This window comes from Plectropomus leopardus, chromosome 23, assembly GCF_008729295.1.
Source record: "Plectropomus leopardus isolate mb chromosome 23, YSFRI_Pleo_2.0, whole genome shotgun sequence".
Lineage (NCBI taxonomy): Eukaryota > Metazoa > Chordata > Actinopteri > Perciformes > Serranidae > Plectropomus > Plectropomus leopardus.
Window position 1 is genome coordinate 1,195,491 of NC_056485.1, and position 20,156 is coordinate 1,215,646.

The window sequence follows — 20,156 nt, forward strand, 5'->3', positions numbered from 1 at the left end:
TCTAAAGACAGTGCCACATGCTGTTAGTTTTCTCCTTAACTCTGTCTCTGTTAGTTTTTGGCATATTGTTTAAAGTGCTGCTCTTTTAAAAGCAGCCTTTTTCAGTTTTGCTGTGCTTTTAGCTCAATAAGCTCCAGCAGTACGCCCTTTCCACTGTCGCTCAGCAGAGACTGAATGGCCTCACAGATCGATGTAGTCCCGTCTTCAGGTCCCTCTAAAGGGCAAACTGTTAAAATTGCATCTAGCATTATTGATGTTGTTTTCATGACAAATGACAGGATTACATTTGATTTATTGACATCAGTTTTTGTGCAGAGTTATGACAGTGACCTCAGTGTTTACTTGTGTTTCTCTTCCTCCCCATCTTGTGTGGTAACTCATGGAAGGTAAGAGCTGTTGGTGCAGTCTGCTCGTCCTCACAGTGTCACAATGTCACTGCATTGTGAGCTTTGGCACTGACGCATGTCTAATAAAGCACCAGTGCAGGGCTCCCAGCCGACACAGTGCATCCACTCATGGCCATATTGGAGGAAAAGAAAAGTTTTATTTGTATTTTGATAATTCAAAAAAAAAAAAAATTCCAAAATGAATTGCTTAAAAAGCCTGCAGGTGGTCAGAAGGTGGTGTTGTATTGCATACTCAGTATGGTTTGTGCTATTTGGCCTCTTGCCACAGTATCCCAGTGATGAGTTTTAGGACTATCTATACATTTAATGAATTTAGGCTAGAGATTTACATATTTCAGTAGGCCGAATCATAATGTTTATTTACAGTACCTTCCAGATAGATGTGTCACATACATATAATAAACCAGCGCTGAGGAAACTTTACTGTCATTAATTACTTTTATGCCACCAGAATAAAATACCCACCTAAAAATAATCAATATCTGTGTAGGTGTGCACTATATTTACAATATTTTCACTGTTTTTCCTTGCTGTAAGACAGCCCTTACCAATATAAATATAAAATTAATCAGAATTTGATGCCTGTGACATATGTGTCCAGCCATGGAAAAACCATCCAGCCAATGAATGTAGGCACTCCTCAAATTAATTTTGTGAGAAATCCAGCCTCAAAGTTTCTGAAAGACTCTCACCTACCTGGGGAGCCAGGTAACAGTGGCTGCTCATGTGCATCACATTTACATAAATCCAACCCCCTACCGGTCTAGCTATCAGTCACATCTGTTAGCCCACAGGGACAGTCAATACTTAATTCACGTACCCATGGGTGTGTTATTCACACATTATTCAAGCACATTATCAGGTCGGTGTGTTATTCAAATAGCAGGTGCTCACCGCTTCGATGTGCGTATCATTGCATTTTAAAACGACAGTACTGAGCTAGCTAGCTAGATAACTTGTACATTGATGAAACTCACAGTAGATTATTAAAAGAGAGCTTCTAGCATGAAAAACAGTTTGTAACAAAAGTGTAGGCTTCTTGGTCGATGTAGTCATCTCAGAAGTAACTACTGTATGCCTGTTCGCCTCATGGTGTCCATTTATTCTCATGTCCTGCCAGTCTCTTTCGGCCACTAAAGAATCCATCCATGTGTTGTACATAAGTTTTGGAGAAAGTTTGCAGCTATATGACTGTATCCTGAGGAGAGAATTCTCCTTTCTTCTCACCACACCCCCAACTAGGAACTGGCTTTTCCCGTTAAACAACCCGAATTGAAATACAAAGTTTATGGTTTGAAGGCCCAATACTGCCCAATAATGTTATTTGAAGCATGGAGTGCCTTCTTTGTGATTTCATTTTGCATATTCTGCAAAAAAATGAAAATCACTGATTAAAAAAAAACAAAAAAAACATTTTTCTTTGTTTACAGGACTTATGCCGGGCCGACTTGTTGCTGGTTTTGTGATGGCGGGTCACATATTTCAAAATATTTGGGACAGGAGCATGTTTACCACTGTGTGACATCTTTGAACAGTCAGCATTAGGGACCTGAGGACGCTAATTGTTTTCTTTTACATTCTTGACTGATATACGACTTCAGTAACAGTCCGGGGTCTGATCTGCAGGAGGTCAGTCTAGTAGCTGCACCTTTTTATTACAAAGCCACACTGTTGGAACACGTGCAAAATGTGTCCCATTGTCTTGTTGGAATAACCAGGGACGTCTTTTTCAGGACCCTGAAAAAGACGTTGTCTAGATGGCAGCATATATTGTTCCAAAACCTGTATGTACCATTCAGCATTCATGGTGCCTTCACTGTATTACCCATAATGCCATGGGCACTAACATACCATACCATCACAGATGCTTTGAACATTGAGCTGATAACAATCTGGATAGTCCTTTTCCTCTTCAGCCTGGAGGGCACGACATCCATGATTTCCAAAAACTGAAATGTGGACTCATCAGATCACAGCACACTTGTGTCAGTTCATCTCAGATGAGCTCGGGCCAGAGGAGCAATGTGTTGCAGGCATCAAAATTAAATGTGTGTATGTGTCCGAAAACAAACAGTGAAGTTTATCAGTTTTAACATCAAATATCTTTGAACTATACTCAATATAAATTAGGCCAAAATGCCAACTTTTTTGGGACTGGGTTGTATATATGTGAATTTAGCTACTTGTAGTTATGACATACAAAAACACCTGATTAATGGATTTTACAGTAAACTGCCCTTCGTTCCTCAAAAAATGTTCCTCCAATATAGCTGCTAAAGGACATTTGATGCAGAGCCTCTATCAGTTATTAAACATGCATACTGTAGAGTTTAACAAATTACTCCTGCCAATAATGTCCCCTCACTGTCTCAGATGATGCATGAACCTCTCCATGCTGCTCTCCCTGCCACTGTCAATCATATGTTTGTGTCTCAGACTGTCTGTGCATGCTAACTGAGGAGCAGGTGGCCTTTACTGGCCACCACAACCAAAGAAACACACATGATTTTTGCTCACTCTTTACACTTCATGGGTGTTTTTGTAGTATGTTTGAGGTACAACATGCAGGTGTTTTTAATAAAAGTGGGCAGAGAAAGGGAAGAAGAAGCTAAACATCTCAGAACCCTGCACACTGCTGCTCTGAATGCTTGGCGCTGCTCACAGTGTCTCCTACAGTCTCATCACATGGCTGTAATTGCATGGCCCAAGCTAATGATTCACTAAGTTTTCATCTCTTGACTTCATTTCCATTTTTCCCCTCTGTTTCCGATTGTAGCAGAGCTCACTTTGAGGTAGCTAGTAATTGGCCAGCTCTGAATAGTCTCTGTGTGTGTGTGTGTGTGCGTGTGTGCGTGTGTGCATGTGTGCGTGGGTGGGTGGGTGTGTGCGTGCATGTTTGTGTGTGTGTGTGTGTGCATGCATGTGTAATTTAATTCCAGCTGGCCACTGATGTCTTGCATTGTTATATTTTTCTCAACAGCAGCCAAGAGCCTGCTGAACAAAAAGCCGGATGGTGTCAAAGTAAGTTCAGCTCTCTTCTCTGTTGTCATGTCTTGTACAGAAAGCTTATCCTTGTTTTTCATCCTACAGTGCTGCATATTATACCGCACCTAAGCAGGTCTCAGCTCAGGTCTTAATGTGGAAAACTGTAGCTTTGTGGTCCATGACCTCCAGCAGCACCACTGCTGTGGTAAAAATAGGAGCTCAAGTTGCCTCAGTGAATTATATTGCTCAAGTGGGTGTAACACATACAGTATTTCAGTAATTATCCCCCTCTGGATTGTCAATCTGTGAGAGAGAAGGAGGAACATCTGTTGTCTGATCTGAGGAAACTGTTGGAACTAATAACTGATGATTAAATGATTGGAGGGCAGGAGATAGAATTCATCTCATCATCTGTCAGATGATGAAAATCCCCCATTGATACCATTGATAGTAGGAAGTAAAGTGTGTGTGTGTGTGTGTGCGTGCGTGCGTGCGTGCGTGCGTGCGTGCGTGCGTGTGCCTCCTGTTTCTACTGTCTGCCTCTAAAATTGTCATTTAATTTCACCCTTGTTGATGAGTCAGACTCTTTGGGCTCTATCTTATGCTCGGCGCAAGGCACAGCGCAAGTGTCGTGGCAAGTGTCAGACCAACGTAGTTGACAGTTTCACTCCCAGCACCCATGTTCTTTAAATATCAAATGTACTTGTGTCAATCTTGGCGCCCCTGGGCGTGTCAGTCTTAAAGTGAGGTGTGGTCGGGCGCACAGTTGGCGGATTGTTACTTTGAAGCAACAGAAAGTGAATGCGTTATTGAGCAAATAAAAGCTGGTGGAACATCACAATATGGCCCTCAGTCAGAGCATTTTTTGTGGCATGTTGTGTGTTGCACAACATTGATATGCATCATGAATGTCTCTTGGACATAAATGAAGGCACACTGCAGGACATAGTAAGTTCATGAGGCTGAACTGTGTGTTGTTGCCAGTTAACCCAAATATGCTGAGCAGCGAGCTTTGTTAACCCCTCGTCACATCACTGTACACTTTTCTGCATTGTAAGGCCGTAATGACTAGACCTGCACTGCCGCATCCTCCCATACCTGCTTTACCTCAGAGCGATTTCTTCAGCAGAACACCTCTCACATCTGTCATTCACCATAACCGTCATTTAGATCGCAATCCGCCAATTCCTGGAGCACCTGGCTTTTAAAGGGAATAGGAGGTTGACAAGCAGATTGGTTCATTTGTGTTCTGTCCAAAACACACCCATGATTAATTCAGTGTCTAAATACAACCCCTCTGTGCCATGTGCCACACCTGGTGCCAAGATTATCCACTCATCACCCTTCACAATTCTTTTTTTTTTTTTTTTAGCAATTTCTGAGACATTTCTTGCCAAGTGGCTGATTGCTTTTTCATGTTTTTGAATAAAAACCAATTTGCTTGTGATTAAAAGGTTTAAATGCTTGTGAAAAGCACCAGTGCGATGTCAGTGCAGGTTTGAAAGGGTCAAAGCTCTTCTGATTAACATGCTTGCAAACAGCCCACTTTGGCCCATCCAGCACTCATGAAACAACAGCATTGATGTGAAGTCATGTTTGTCTCCATGTGATGAATGAAGTCCAATGTTCACTCAGTGAGGTTGATGACAGCAGTGAGACTCAAGTGTTCAGTCAGTTTGCCATTAAACCAAATCACAGAGCCAAAAAAAAGGTTCAAAAGCTCAAATCTGCCATCCTCTGAATCTTGCTGCCTCACCTGAAGTACTTCTCTTTGGAAGGCTCATCTGCATTTTAGAGATATTTCCCTTTTAAACACCTCCCTTTTAATCAGGCCTGCCTAGGTGAGGAATGTCCTCCTTTTTCTTCTGATGAGCTGCTGTTGGTGTACTTCTCCTTTCAGTCACTATAATTACGTGTTCTTATGCTTACCATCCACATCACCTTATCTTCCAACAAACTACTCACAAGTTTTCTCCGGAGGGTTCTCTCACAGCACCTCTGATGAGCAACATGTCATCACCTTAACGTGGCTTCTAATCACTACTGTTTGGTTTCTACCACCGCTTTGTAATGTTATTAGAGAGAGCTGATGTGATACATGTTGTCACTTTGTTCACAGTATTAAGACAAATGAGGTGACACATAAATCTTGGTTGCTATGGGTGCATTATGTGGATATTTTCTTGTATGAAAGGCTGGAAACACATATCGGAAAGTGTGTGTGCCCATGTGTCTGAGTTTCAGCTTCATTTTCTCTCTCATTGTGTTGTGGCTGCTCAATGCAGAAAAGGAAGGCGGACGGTGTGGAACATTTGCGGGTAGGCCTGAGCTTGCTGCTGCTTGTTAAGCAGACTGACACCTGCGAGTAGTTAGCTGTAGAAAAACCCTGTATTCAAAGTCACCATAATGCTGCTGCCTGAAGCTGGGGAGGCACTGCATGACTGAACACACAGTAAAGATTGATTTTATTTGTTTCAGATATGCCGTATATTCAAATTGGATAACCTTTGGACCCCCAAAAAATAACTAAATAAATCCAATAAATTAAGCTGAAGACCTTCCTGGTGTGAGGTCCATATCTTCTGAGGAAAGTGGGTGGGGCTGTTCCAAATACCTCCTATGGGGTGTCGAAGCTTCATTGAAAAATATTTGCAGTGAAGCTAAGGTCACGTTTAGAGAACGGCACTACTAAAAAAGGAAAAGTCTTTCCTTTGCTTTTTCAAAAAAAATTCTGCATTCATATAATAACAATGTAACTTTGTAATGACTCATCATAGAACACCACCAGTCGCATGCGTGAAGTGTGGTCGTAACGTCACTGTTTTCACAGGATCTGCACATTGCCAGTTTACACTGCAACAGAAGAGGTTGTGTTTTCAAAATTTTATACTCTGGAACATTTCCTGCAAGAACTGTTGCTGTGTAATCAGCCCCTAAGTCTGAGAATCCTGACTCAGGATTTCCACCTCTTGCATGTGTGTTGTGTTACGGCTCCGCTGCGGATTTGCCCCATGCTCTGTCATCCATCAATTCCCACCGGTTGCGTTTTGAGTTCGGCACGGCACAGCACTGCCGGGTCAGTTGAAGTGGCGATACCAAGGAGTTCCTGTGGTAATTACAGAATCACGTGCATTATATCAGTACAGATGAAAAAGCTTTAACTCCATTCACTCCATGGAAGTATTATAGTGAAGTCGATTCACTCCCATAACTCCCAATAAGTTGTTCCACACCATTTCCTTTCTTTGGTTGTCCTTAGAAAAGGATGTGTGGTATCATAAATAATTTTGTGGTTTTCCATCTCCATAATTAGCTTCTCTTCGTCCATGTTGTCGGTAGTGACATCAGAAAACCCCTGACTTGATGAATACATTTTGACATATTGTTGATGTAGTTAAGTAATATACAAACACGGAGTGTTTTAATCTGAAAATTATGTGTAATTTAGTATCGCTGTCTGATTTCCTGTCTGCTCTGTTAAATTCGGCTGAATTTATGCGAAGTGCTCCGACATCTGGCAAAAATGGGAGCCTTGTGTATCTATTCTGCAAGCCTCCAGACTGTCGGAGCTGAGACGGAGTCGACCCGCAATGCAGCAGAGTCAGTGAAAATTAACACATAGACCAGAGTGTTATCTATTTGCTGCCGTGAGTGGAGCTGGACCGCACACAGATCTGATGGAAATTAGGGGTGAATGAAACCGGTTCAAGAACCAGTGCTTATTTAGTGGAAAAGTAATAACAGAGTGTATGCTTATACTGACTTGAATGGCACTATATTGTTAAAACCAGAGTGAGACATCCAGAAGAAGCAACCTGTACAAATACCAAAAATTGTGGCTTGAGTCATGTTGTGCATCCCCAGCATAGAGGAAATTCTTGGAGAAGTTGTTGTTTATAGTTTTATTTATTTATATGATCAGGATTTTTTTTCTACGCAAAACAAATAGAATAACTTACACTACATACACAAACATAGCTATACAAATTTACAACAGACAAACACATGTATTCATATATAATATACATACACACAATTTTCCAGACCAGTTGCCAGAGGAAAATGTTGGCAATGTGCATTTCTGCTAACAACAAATACGTTACATTTGTACGTGTCATACATTATATATATGTATCAATGTTTCTAAAGTGACTGGTTTAGACTTTGTCATCAGGAGGTGGAAGGCATGCTGGTGTGACGCCTGCCAAGCTGCAGACCACAGTTCAACACCAACAAACAACAAAAGCTGTTGTTTTTTAGCAGCCAGTTGCTGTGTTTCCTGCTGGGATTGTGCTACCAAAATTGAGTATTTCAGGCCAATTGATGATTTGTCCTAACCATAAACAAGGGATTTGTGTGCCCAAACCTAAACACATTTCAACCATTGTTGTTGAAACAAATGGTGTCAGCGTATCCCCTACATAAGAACATAAAAAGGTAACTTCTGTGGTTTGCAGAAAAGCACAATGCCAACGTTTTTTCTGGTGATTAGGTTGATTTTTCTCTTTCCACATAGTATCAGATGGATGATATCAAAATCTGACCCTATTCCCAGCATTGTAGATTTAGTGGTAAAACAACTGTAGCTGTGGTCTTTTTATAGTTATACAGGTAAAACAGTACTCTAGCTTTAGAATCAGACTTTGTGGCTTCTTGTCAAATCTGATTGGCAACAGTCCAACGTGTTGTCCTGAAGACACAGATTCATTTCCTTTTTCCTGCTTTGTGTGGTCTCTTACTGGAAGCATGTTTCTCAGTGATTATATTTACATGCTAACCTGTTCTGATGCTGGCTCATCATGGGATATGCTGTTTACATAGAACAAAGAGTAACCTGATTATTCCTCTTCCTGAGTACAAGATTCTGACACTGCCAAGCTTTTCTGTACACAGTCCAGGTTTCAGAAACCAGTTTAGAGTTTACATAATGTTCTCAGTCACTACATGGTGTTCTAGATAGTAGGCCACACAATACACCCACACAATTCAACTAATGTCACTGTCGGAATTCATCAGAATCTTAACTGAATTTCTTCCAAATAAAACAGGCAGTTATAAACTATTTGATTCTTCGGTTCTCAGCACCAGTTTGGTCTTTTGTCCAGAGGATGGAGGAACAAAGGAGTCGAGTCCCCACAGCTTACTGCCACATCCTGACAAAATGACTTTCAGTGGGCTGTTAAGGCATGAACATAGACAGTGACTTTAATTACCATACACCACTTTGAAACACCTGATATACACTCTAAAAGTAACACATTTGGCATTTTTTGAATGAGTTTTGACATATAAATGATGACTAATCATTTTAGAAAGTAATCTGCATCCACATTGTTAATTAAAGGGGCACTTTGGTATTCTTTTAACGTGGTCCCTGTTTGGTAGCACAGTCTATGTATACCACATCTATAGTGCATTATGACAGCATTCGCAGTTAATTATAATGCATTCATAATTGAAACGAGTCCACTGTTGAGAAAGACTGCAGGTCTGGGGGCCATCATGCATTATAAATTTGCATCCAGTAAAACTGCATGTTTTACCACAGACAGGCTCAGATTGTTATTAGAAGCACAGTTTTTTTGGAAGGGTTGACCATGTCAGTGGCAAAAGTGAGCACTACTGTAAATTGACAATGCACAGTTGCTTGTAGATTGTAGTTGTAGATTAATTTTGCAGCCTGTTTTGCAGCGATCTCTCTCTCCAGTTTCGAAAATTCTACTGATTAGTCACATAGACACAACAACAGGGGAAAATAGGATCCAGGTTGAAAAATACAAAAGTTTCCTTCAGATTTATTGGTATAAATTACTGGAAGTCAATATTATAATCTATAGCTTACTGATATTTATAATGTAGTTTTATTATCTTAAAGAGGAGCATTAAGGAATGAATTGTAATACTACAACTAGAAAGTGCATTTCCTGCGAACATGCGTGTGGATGCTAATAGCTAAAAATTAGTTTGAGGGCATGTTTGAAATTGCAGAAATATATTGCTGAAAATGCAGAGACATATTACAAATTGATGGAAATATCTGAAAAAACTGTCAGAAATATATTGCTGAACTGCTCTAAAGTGAAGAAGCTACAAGTTGAACTGCAAGAGTGACATAGGAAGAAGTTGATGTCAACTGAAAAGATTAAAATAATGAGTGTTTAATATTTTAGGCATAAAATGTAGAAAATAAAATGAGAGGCATAAATTTCCTTGAAGAGCATTACATTTTGACATTAAAATGGTTTCTATAGCTTAAAGTAGGCAGAGGTAGTAGTTGACCAGAAAGTACAGGACAAATAGTACTAATAAGGGGCCCACAAGTGGATCATTAATTTCTAACTGGCAACTTTAATTGGCCACAAGGGCCAAAAAAGGGCCCCCGCCACCTGAGGGGACACAAGGTCCAATGATGGCAATATATATGGTCGGTTAACCATTAATTACTAGTGGACAAGTGGACGAGGCATCACTAAGTGGTATCTTTGCAAAGGAAAAGCCACACACACCAGGATGGCTTTTTGTGTGTGTGTAAGTGCGTGTTGCCATGGTAATTAATGGCCCAGGTGCACCCCTCCTCTCCCCTCTCTCCTTTCAGGTCAGCTCAAAGGAGGCAGATGAATTTGATAGAAATGTCCCTGTCAAACTCATCCATTTTACAGCCATACTTTAAGCAAATATGTCAAAATATTACAACAGGAAGGGAAAGGAGGTCGTATCGATGCAGAAATACCAAATTTGCTTGAAAAAATATCTGCTACATATCCCAAATCCTTGCATAAGAAAAAGCTTGCAGCAGCAAATTTCAATTTAAATGGAGTCTCTAGCTGAAAGTATGCGGAAGCAGTAGCCCTTCAAAGTGGAGTGGATTAAAGAGAATTAAAAAAATTTCCTCATTCATTTACATGGGAAATTTTTTTTAAAAAAAAGCTTAATATTTTAAAAAGTATAAAGAGTAGAAATGAGAAAAGTCATAGCAATAATGTCCTGAACAAGCTGAGTGTTCTGATAGTTGAATGGTTTAAATAGCACAAAGTATGCAGAACTAGTTAGCCGGCGAAAAACGCACGGAAGGTGAAATAAGAATAAAGATTTGTATAACAATAGTGTGGGTTCACAAGCATCCACTATACAAGCCATGGACTGTATATAAAGATGGACAACATGTCAGTGTAGCTTTTCAGTCTGGATCACCCCCTGGTGTCTGACTGCAGTTTAGGTCATAGAGTCCACCCCTCCATGTTAGTGAATGGAACACAGGCCAACTAAAAACTCAAAGTACACGCCAAATACATTTTTCCCAAAGATGGGATATTTTAGCCTCATTTAAGCATAGCTGGGGTAAGTTGGGGCACATCGTCCATATTTACATACAGTCTATGGTGCGAGCATAGAAGCATCAATATCTTGGTGCATACTTTATCCTCTCAAGTGTCTTATCCAGGTCTCATAGATAGGAGAGTAGCTTATCAGAGGTACAGTAATCAAGATATGGCTACCAGAAAACACAATTATCATTACACAATTATTTATCATTCTTCATCAGGGTTATTGGGTCATTAGTTTCACTCCACACCGTCTGTCTCTATTCATTTAGATCTTTATGCAGACTGGATTTTGATAAGAATAATCTTATTAACTTATTTCTTTATAAAAGGTGGTTCTGTTTTAAAGTGTTGGGGTTTTAATGAGCCTGTTCTAAATAAAGACTAATGCTAGATGGTTCAGCACTGGGATGGTCACAAACAGTGTTTGATGTACACAGTGATAGACGTATTCACTGACACGAGCTGATCTTGACAGGAATCTCTGAACACAACGTTCCACTTTTCCTTCCACAGCAGAGAAGAGCGACTGTTTGGACACTAAGTCTTGTCACTTCTGCCCTGTCCCGTCTGTCTACCTGTCTGTCCACTCTGTCTCTCCAGATCAACAACAAGGCCAATGTGGTCACCAGCCCCAAAGAGCCTGTCCCCACTCCTTCTCTGGTACACTGTGCCCCTGCCTTGCTGCCTGCATGTTTGCATGACTGTCTGTCTCTTTATGTCTGTCCGTCTGTCCTCCAGTGGCATCTGTCCTGATCACACAGCTCTGCTGAACTTCACTTATTTCCCACTGTACTGTCAATGGTGATTGTTTTTTCCATAAAGCTTAAGAAGCACAGATGTCTTCAGTGGGTGTGTAACATGAGCCGTCCACACGGACCTCTGGATTGCTTTGTTGCATTTCCACATTGCTGTACATGGGCTACATTTCTTTGTTGTTGATGATGGCTGTAATGGCAACTCTGGGGCCATTGCGTGTCAACTGTGGCTAGTGTGCTGTTGCCACAGGTTTCAAGCCATTGTTGTCAACCAAATTGGTGAAAACACTGGTTTGCTATTTGGTTGATTTTTAGGTTTGTGGAGCTGGAGAGACCACTTTCCCCTAAAGTATGTCTTATCATTGTAAATACGCTTTTATTTATTCATTTATTTATTTTGGAAACCTCCATTTTCTTTATTGTTGTAACACTGAGTGTCCTGGATAAATCATGTGTATAATGCTGCATTCCTGACAAGTTGTGCGTTTTCTGGCTGTTAGGTATCCCAAATAGCTCTGAAAATTACAGTTACCACGAGCCAAAAATAACATTGCAATTTAATTTAATTTTTGCAAATCAAATCGAAACAGCAGTCCAGTTCATAACATGCATGAATGTTTGCAAATGGAGAGAGAGAGAGAGAGAGTAGGAGAGAAGGGGCTCAATATATCAGAGGAAGGCCCCTGGCAGAACAAGCCTCTATCAGCCTGACTAGGGGCTGGTCCAAGGCAAGCCAGAGCCAGCCCTGACTATAATCTTCTTCAAAGAGGAAAGGCTTAAGTCTGCTTTTAAGCCTGGCACGCACTGTGTGATTTTGGGCTGTCCCAGATGACAAATGACAAACGTCACTTCTGAGAAGTGACAAATGTGTTTGTGTTACTAAATTTGCTGGCACTGGTCCATCTCAGGTATCTATGGTCAACTTACAGGCACTAAGGGTTCACTATGCATGGGTAGCTCTTTACCTGAGGTAGACATAGAGTCTCAAAACAACTATGGAGGATGCATAATCCTAAAAATGCATACTAACAGTTCCCACTTTTTCTTTTTATCTTTTTTTTTTTACGTATCATTATACTTTGTGCTTTTATAACACTTCCCACAAACACACTATAATAACTTGCAAATAAAAACATCATGCATAATAACAGAGACTCCAAATAGGATATTGTAACTGTCAACCATCAATAGAATCATCCCCGAGTAATACAGATATGAGTAAATGATCATTGTTGACAATAATGTGTAGGTGCTAGCTCTGTCACTTGGAATCATCAGGTTTGTCCCATCCTCTCTTAAGGTGCAGTTGGATTTCTCTTCCTCTGCTAAGTTCCGAGGAACAGAGACCCATTTTAATTTGAAAACCCAGAACTCCCTCTTTCACCTGTACCTTCCCACACTCGAGATGAGGGAATGGGAATTGTTCCTTCAGATTCTAAGTATATGGAGCAGCAACCTCCCAAAATAGTCAAAGCATAAGATTAGCGATAAATCAGACATCATCATGTAATATATGTATATATGTATAATTGATGAATGTTGCTTAGTCCACATCATCAAAAGAATTGTCAGAAGACAGGGATGAGGATTCAGAACGATCCTGCTCAGGTGGGGGGTGTATGTTGATGTTTCTAACCGGATTTTGAATTATGGTCATGTATGTTAGAGAAGAAACAGATTTCAAAATTAGTGCACAGAGAATAGGAAGACAGCAACATACTACTACAGCAACTATTAAAACAATACCTAATATGGGAGCCATAATACTCAAAACCATGCGACTGTAGGGTTTCCATTAAAGAATTTAGTAACTGCATCCCATATCTGTGAATTACTGTAACCTGCTGTAGCTCGTGTGTCACTATTACTCCTTACAATTCCTTCCTGTATCTCCTGTAAATTTCTAATTGCAACAGTCAGACCATTTACCTAGACCCTCTGACTCTAAGGGGACATATGTACAACATCCCTCACCTACAACTGCACAAACTCCACCTTGAGAGGCAGTCACAGCATCTAAAGCAATCCTGTTGTCAATAGCATATCTCCGAAGTAAAGATAATTCATTACCAATAGCATGGAAACCCATAGGAGTAGCATTAGCGATTAAAGCTACATCGTGTCTTGTCAACGCTATAAGATAATGATTAGCATACTGTAATTCTGTGTTCCAAAAAATAGTTTTAAAAGCTAATTGAGAATGGGTGTAAAGCTGATAATCATGTGGCAGTGCATAATTACAAGAAGCCAAATCCACTGGGTCAGTATTTTTAAGATGTTTGTATCCCATAACTTCAGAGGAGCTCTCTCTTTTGTCATAACTGGGCAAAATTTAAACAGGTTTAACTATGTAGGTAATGTCATTTAAAAAACATAACCCACATCGCCCCTTAAATAGTGGAGGTAAATAATTTCAGACATTTATTCCACAACACCTTTAAAAACCTGGTATTATAGCAGTACCTAATTTTGCTAATTGGGCTTAGTTTCCTAAAGAATCAATAGTGTGACGGCATTGAGTTGGCTCCAGGAATCCTAAATTTTGACCTTTTTGTGTCTCTAGTGGCAAATCATTTAAACACACATCAAACAACTGAATTAAGTGCAGCTGAAGACAAAATATTATCAGTAGCTAGTTCGGCCGGTACTTGAAAAATATGTTTCCTATAACAACTTGGGCAGCCCATTATACATGAGTAGTGTTCTGGAACCTTGAGTGGGGTAGCAAAAATTCTATGGGTTTCATGACCATTTTCCTTGCTAATAGTAATATTAGAATAAATTACATATTGAATAATTTTATGCAAAATACCACCTATTTTAGATACCATGGCCTTAGTTTTCCCAATATGAATATTGTTAGACCGATTTACAGGTCTAATAAAGAATGCAGATTTTTCAGGTGCTACTAAATCAGGATGAGTTTTAATTACATACTGATAGGCCATTACACATAATGAAGGTAATCCTTTTGGACCTTCAAGTGGTATAGCCACCTTTGGAAATAATTCCTGAGTTGTTTGTGGGACTAATGAGCAGGCATAACAAGATTTTTTGGTCAGTCTACGTACCTTTGTCATAAGTGAATTATACCATAAATAAGAAATAAAAGGATGATTAGCGTCTAAAGATAAATCAAATTCTTTGTAAACCAAGTCATCATCATTTTCTTTTATTGTCAATTTTGGATCATATCTATTTGTCAATTGAGAAGGCCATTTAATTGTCTGGGGAGGCTCTTCCCGTTCTGTTTGGTTCCCCACAGGTTCAGTTTTAGGATTAAACTGAACAATCGTCGGAATCCAGTATGGGGAACAAACCCCTTGCCAATTTGGTGGGATGAAGGTGTATACTTTGTTGCCACAAAGCCAAATAACATGCTTTAAAGCAGAGAAAGGGTAGTTGGAAAGGATAAACAAATCATACAAGCAACCACGAGTATAACCCATGTAATGCTGTATAACTCCTGTTATGGCATGCACACACACTACAGGTCGCTTCTGTTGGGCAGCTTTAACCGGCTGAAAATCTTTATAAGCATCTGAATCTAAATGCACAAAAAATTACAAAATTCGACAGACTCTTTCAGATACAGCGCCTAGTACTGTAATTTGAGTTGTTAAAATTTCATTTTCTGTAGATTTATAATTTACTCGCACATTTCCAGATTGAGGTTCTATCTCAACGTAAGTAATGTTGTGAGTATAATAGAATTTAGTTGCATTAGGGGTTAATGGATAATACAAACACTGCATCTCGAGATCACGGGAACATGTTCTAGCATACCAACTTCTAAAAAGAGACCAGATTTCTTCCTTGAACTTCGTACTATGGGATTAGTTTGGCTGCTTGATTGTTGTTTGTATGTCAGTGTTAGCATTCATTACTTTGAACATGGTTGATGCCAGAACTATTACCCTTGTTACTGTTATTGTCAGAAAAAAAAAAACATCCAATTATCATACAACAGTTGATAATACTAAAGGTGATTATGGGATTAATGAGGTAAGAGTGTGCCAAAAGATAATTGTTATCCTATTCCTTTTTAGCTTTCTTAATTGCTATCTTTATCTCATGAGTACTAGTGATTAGGTTGCAGGGATCAGTGTTGTCAGTGGTAACGGTGCAGCTTTGAGTTGGCCGGAATGTATCCATTGTGGTTGACCCGTAACCTTCACTGCAGTTCTTGTTACCAACAGAACTTGCGTTGGAGGACTATAACGTGGTTCTCCACCAGTAGGTTTCAGACTACGGACCAAAACGTAGTCTCCTGGTTGGAAGGCGTGTGTGAACTTCTCACCTGGGGAAGGAAGAAAATCTATAACCTGCTGAGAATATTTTAAAACAAAAGAAAAAGCAGGTGTTGAACATAATATTGTTGTGCTACCTGAAGATGTGTCAAATTTGAAACCAATTTCTTGTCCATTTGGACACCCAAAGGAAAACGGTGGGCCATTAGAACCTCATGCGGGGACAACCCAGTAGTTGTATTAAGTATTGCCCCAATTGACATTAATGTTAAAGGCAATGCCTCTATGGAGTTCATTTGTCTAGATTGATGGATTTTTAATAATTTATCTTTTATTGTCCTGTTTGTTCATTCTACTTGTCCACAGCTCTGAGGGTGATAAGGAATATGAAAATCCCATTTAATTCCGAGCGCCAACGCTAATTGCTTCGTTTCCCGAGATGTAAATGGCGCTCCATTATTGCAGTCAATACTAATAGGAATATCAAATCTGGGAAATCACTTTGTTTGAAAAGTCCTACAGCATCTAACTCTCTTATTTTTTTCAGCTCATTTTTTCTCTTAAGATCATGCCTTAAGTTTTGAATCATATAAAATTCCTGTGCATCGGCACCAGAAATACTAGATATAACATCTGGCGTATGTTTATTAAAATTTAAGGATACATTTTTTTGTTGCTCATAACGTTTACTCACTCTATTGAAAGTTTTAATCACAGTATCGGAAATTGTGTTTTCATCAACATCTTGTCCTTGTTACATGCTAAGCATTCTATAGTATACCTTATTTGTTCCACAAAAACACGATTCTTATTATTTCCATATTTTTGATTGATAAAGTCAAAAGCTTTCGTGCATCTGTTCATCCATCTGTTAAAATCTACCCATAGGCTCATTTTCATTTTTTTCCCCCCATTAAATGACATCAAATGCTCTAACTTTGCCTTTTCGCTGACAAAAATGCCTCTTAAACCTAGAGGTGCAGGTAATTCATCCACTCCACAGGCCGCATTCCTGCCTTGTGGTGATTCCTTCTCCCTTGTTGCTGGAGCTGCAATGCCTGCTGACCCCCCCAATTTCAAGGAGGAGTTGCTTTCCTCACTCCGTAACGAGATGGTAGCTATTTTCAAAATCGAACTCCTGGCAGCCCTAACTGAAAACTTAATTTTCATCAAGCCGGAACTTCAGTCAGTAAAATTAAAACTAACTGTCAGCATTACAAACATCCACTCCAAGGTGAGCGCCCTGAAGAGTGCCGTCAGTGAAATAGAAACTTAACTCTTAACTTGCAGTGACAACATCGTTACGTTCCAGGCTAAAGTGGAGTACTTGTCTGCTGAGATGCTACGGGTTCAGAGCAAATGCGATGATCTTGAGGCCAGATCATGTCGCAACAACATAAGGATCATGGGTGTACCTAAAGACAGCTTTTCCACAGCTGATCTCGTCTCAGCTCATCGCACACTCCAGACAAAGCCGAAACCCGGTGAGAGCCCCTGCTCTATAATTGCCTGACTGCAATGTCACATGGACCGTGTGGATATTTTGTGGCGAGCCAGAGCCCAACAACGGACAAAGATTAATGACATGGTCATCTCTGTCTTCCCCGACTACATTCCAAAGATGGCCCATGCCCGTACCGCCTTTAACGATGCGGTTCGGCCTGCTCTACCCAGTGCGCTTGCGTGTTGTTGGACACAATGGTGTTAAGAAGGAGTTTAAATCACCTGAGGACGCCAGAGCGTTCATCAAGACACTGAGCAAGTAAGAGAACTGATAAATCATGGTGCCAGTTTGGTATCTCTGAGATTCACGTTCACAATTACTCGCTTTTTACACAACATACCAAGTTCTTTATATGATGTTATAGTTACATAAGTGGGTTATAAGTTATAAGTGCCTTTTTCTTTTCCATTATTTAGTCTGCAGGAGCCTGTCCTGAGGTTAACTTACCAATATTAGGATAGAAGCCATTAGCTTTTCTATTAGGGATTTGACTCATTGTGGAGTTAGCACTGGGTTCTTCATCATTTGGGGATGGCGTCGTTGTAAGTGTTGTGGTTGGGGTGGGAGGTGGGATTGTGCGAGTGTGTGATTATTGTTCTCTGTTTTTGTTTGTTTGTTTGTTTCCTTTCCTTGGTACTTCTTATTAATTTTGTTTTCTTACTGAGTGCTTAATAGATGTCCACTAATACTTGCAGTTCAGGAACTTCTCTTACTGGCTCGCCTGTGAGGTTTGTGAGCTGGAACATTAAAGGTATGGGGAGCCCCATTAAAAGATCAAGGATATTTGCTTATTTGAAACGACTTAAAGTGGACATAGTTTTTCTGCAGGAAACCCATATGCGCACCAAAGCCCAGGTCAGGCTTCCATGGGTTTCTGAGGTGTTTCACTCCAATTTCAACTCTAAAGCCAGAGTTGCTATTTTAATTGGCAAGTCAGCCCACTTCTTACCTTCCAAATCTATATCTCATAAAAAATGGCAGATATTTAATAATTGCTGGTTCAATGTTTTCTGTTCCTGTATTATTAGTTAATATTTACGCCCCGAACTTTGACAACCCACAATTCATGAATAAACTTTTTGAATCTCTTCCTTCATTGCATAATCACCTCCTTATATCCGTGGGAGACATGAATTGTGTTGTTGATCCTAGTTTAGACCGCTCTACTTTTGAGGACATTTTCTGATTATATGTCCAAGAATGGTTGCATTGATCCCTGGAGATTCAATAACCCCGGTGTTAAGGAATATTCCTTTTTTTTGCAGATGCATTAGTCTTCTTCTCTTTCTTTATTCTTCTTCATTGATTCCAAAATTATTTCTAAAGTAAAAACACTTAAATATCATCCTATTGTGATCTCCGACCATGCCCCTATTCTTTGGATATTCAGCTTTCCCCACAAACCCGGTACTCCTCGCTATGACGGTTTACTTGCTTTTGTCAGACAATAAATTCAGAACATGGAAGCTATGTGGCAGTTTCAATTGATGATTTTATTCAATCACTCAGAATGAGACTGAACCTGTCTCTTCTTCACTGCTGTGGGAATCACTAAAAGCATACCTAGAGGGCCAAATTATCTCCTACAGCCACACTTCAAGAGCTTTCAACGGAGATTGACAAAATGTACCAACAACTTGCCACTTGCCCCTCTTCCATTCTATTCAAGGGTCGTGTCGAATTACAGACTGAATTTGACCTAATAACAACCACTGATGCAGAGCGCCTTCTGTTACGCTCACGTTCCACATATTATGAGTATGGCGATAAGGCGAGTCGCCTCCTGGCAAATCATTTGCGTAGCCAGGCAGCCTCCTGTGTGATTCCTCAGATAAAAGATTCATCAGGCACGTTACAAACAGACCCCAATAGACTTCCAACATGAGTGCCTTCTTATATAGTCTCAATTTTTCCATTGTAACCTCAGATGTTGCTTAAGAACTTCACCATTAACTTTAGAGGAAATCACCCTTGCAATAAAAGACATGCAAATTAATAAAGCTACTGGTCCTGATTGGTTTACAGTGTAATTTTTTAAAAGATTCCAATCCAAACTGGCCCCATTATTGCATTCTGTATTTTTTGCTGAATGGCTCTCTCCCTTCCACTTTAAGACAAGCTGCCATAAGTCTGCTTTTAAAAAAAAGACAAAGATCAAAATTTCTGCAGCTCTTACAGACCCTCCCTTTGATATATGTAGATGCTAAGATTCTTGCTATGGCATTGGCTTGTCGCTTGGAAAGTATGCTCCCAACTGTAATTTCAGCAGATCAAACTGGATTCATAAAGGGGCGGCAGCTATTTTATAATATCCGTACTCATTTGAACATTATCTATTCCAAAAATAGCACAACAACCCCAGAAGTAGTGATCTCAGTTGATACTGGAAAAGCTTTTGACAGGGTTGAATGGGACTGCCTGTTTGCCGTACTAAGTAAATTTGGGCTGGGTAGTGTGTTTATTTCATGGATTCGCATTCTTTATACATCCCTACAAGCTAGTATCTTCACCAATGGCATTTATTCCACTTATTTTAATTTATTCCGTGGCACCCGACAGGGATGTCCCTTATCTCACTTACTCTTTGCATTAACTACAGAGCCTTTATCGATATACCTGAGGTCCTCCCAAACTTTCACTGGGATTAGGAATGGAATGTATGCTATCCCTTTACGTGGATGATTTATTACTGTATGTTTCTGACCCCAGTCGCTCTATACCAGCAATTCTGTCTTTCCTTCAGAATTTTGGCTCATTTTCAGGTTACAAAATTACTATTTCCAAAAGTGAATGCAATCCTGTTAATGCTTCGGCAACACAACTAAGTCAGACAGTTATCCCATTCAAGTTGAGCCCCCCTGGCTTTAAGTATTTAGGAGTCAATGTAAATGTACACTGCCCTCCCTTTTCTCTGCCAGTTTTTCCCTGTT

General features: G+C 39.9%; 1 protein-coding gene across 10 annotated transcripts in view; it reads left to right on the top strand.

Moving 5' to 3' along the window:
* camk2d1 (calcium/calmodulin-dependent protein kinase (CaM kinase) II delta 1) overlaps positions 1 to 20,156 on the top strand; it is a 151,508-nt gene that overhangs the window by 109,490 nt on the left and 21,862 nt on the right. For 3 of the 10 annotated variants that reach the window (XM_042511942.1, XM_042511946.1, XM_042511943.1), the window contains exons 13-14: positions 3,388 to 3,428; positions 11,318 to 11,377. In XM_042511942.1, the coding sequence (XP_042367876.1) occupies positions 3,388 to 3,428; positions 11,318 to 11,377 (101 nt within the window). The remainder of the gene's footprint in view (positions 1 to 3,387; positions 3,429 to 11,317; positions 11,378 to 20,156) is intronic. The other 7 variants (XM_042511944.1, XM_042511945.1, XM_042511947.1 and 4 more) reach the window with 3 other exon arrangements.